Raw genomic sequence first — 1,606 nt, forward strand, 5'->3', positions numbered from 1 at the left:
ACACGTGTTCCTAGAAAAAAAGTAATAAAAAAATACAAAACCAATGAACTCTTCTCTCTTCGCCTCTTCCGCGTGATACCGTTTCATAACTGTGCCCCACGCGACGTGGCAGTCTACTATAAGTCAATATTTTTTTTTATTTTAAAAAAAAAATATATCAAACGAAAAAAGAATAAAAGAATAAAATATTAATGTTGTGAACTCCAATCAGGGGTTTACTGATGGGCATCCCTAACGGACCTGAGCCATAAACTGATTAAGAGCCCAATATATTCTGGGATGCTTACGTGGCAACTTAGTCCACCTGTTATCATGTCTCGCTTTGTGATTGGTCTTCAAAAGTTTTCTGACGTTCTCTTCTTTCATCGATTCCCCCGACTTCTTTAAAGAAGATTCAGATCACCAAAAGCAAAGCATCCACCGCCTTTCATCGCCATGGACGCCATTGATTCCGTCGTTGATCCTCTCAGAGACTTCGCTAAGGATAGCATCCGTCTCGTTAAGCGTTGCCACAAACCAGATCGCAAAGGTATTATTCTGTTCTGAAATCAATTGATTCTTCTGGATCTCTCGATCTGCAAATTGACCTAAGCGATGGTGTTGATTTTTCGTTGTAGAGTTCACGAAAGTTGCAGTTCGCACGGCGATAGGGTTTGTAGTGATGGGATTCGTTGGCTTCTTTGTGAAACTCATCTTTATTCCCATCAACAACATCATCGTCGGCGCCACTTAGGTATATATTCGTTTGCTTCTCCTGTGATTGGATTATACAATGGCGTTAAGAAGAAATGTCTTTATGTTTAGTACATTCAATATCTGAGATTGTTGAAATGTATAGAAACCGTAGCTATTTTGATTAGTCATATACAAGTCTAGAACCTAACTACTTAGGATTTGTGTTGAGCATTTGTCTTTCAAGGGAAAGATTGTTGAGGACGAACATTTGCCTTTCTCGTAATCGTGATTTGAAAACCTTTTTTTTGGTTTTGCAGGAATCAAGGAACAGAGTTTTGAGAGAGAGAAATTAGAGTTTTGCTGTTACAAGAAGTCACATGTCAGTTCAATGTTTTATGCAATCGGATTCCATTTGTTTCTATGTTTTTCTTTCTTTCTTGATTTGTTCACAACTCAAAAATCGGAATTGTCTTGAATGTAGAGCAAACTAACTTCAGGAAGTTATGACCTAGGATCATTTATACACTTAGTATGTCTCTCTTTTACACCTCAAACCTCGACCAGACTCCCCTATATGGTTAACAATATAGAAAGACAGGCTTGTGTTCAAAAAAAAAAATCGTATGGGTATACCTTTTATGTTTGAGGCTAGTTACTTGCTCTTCTTCTCCATTTCATAACCAAAGATTTGGAACATCTTGCTTTATTTCCTGAAACTCAAACTCGGGTCTAACACCAGGAACATGGGTTAGTTCAAAACAAGTAACGAACTTAGAGTTGTTTGGGAAAGACTGAAGATTTTAATCATATTCTTTTTCAAACTGGGAAACAAGTTTTATTTTCATAGAACATTAAAAGCAACTTTCAAAATTTTAGTATGAACATCAAAGAGGGTGTTGTAAACAAGAATGTCCTCAAAACACATATCCAA

At 36.9% G+C, this 1,606-nt stretch overlaps 1 protein-coding gene across 1 annotated transcript; it reads left to right on the forward strand.

Annotated features, from left to right (window-relative positions):
* Positions 1-340: 340 nt before the first annotated feature.
* LOC108839302 (protein transport protein Sec61 subunit gamma-1) lies at positions 341-1,200 on the forward strand. The gene is made up of 3 exons (XM_057001855.1): positions 341-529; positions 618-733; positions 993-1,200. The coding sequence occupies exons 1-2, from the start codon at positions 436-438 to the stop codon at positions 731-733; spliced, it is 210 nt and encodes a 69-aa protein (XP_056857835.1). The 5' UTR covers positions 341-435; the 3' UTR covers positions 993-1,200.
* The last annotated feature ends 406 nt before the right edge of the window (positions 1,201-1,606 follow it).

This window comes from Raphanus sativus, unplaced genomic scaffold (assembly GCF_000801105.2).
Source record: "Raphanus sativus cultivar WK10039 unplaced genomic scaffold, ASM80110v3 Scaffold4083, whole genome shotgun sequence".
In the NCBI taxonomy this organism is placed as follows: domain Eukaryota; kingdom Viridiplantae; phylum Streptophyta; class Magnoliopsida; order Brassicales; family Brassicaceae; genus Raphanus; species Raphanus sativus.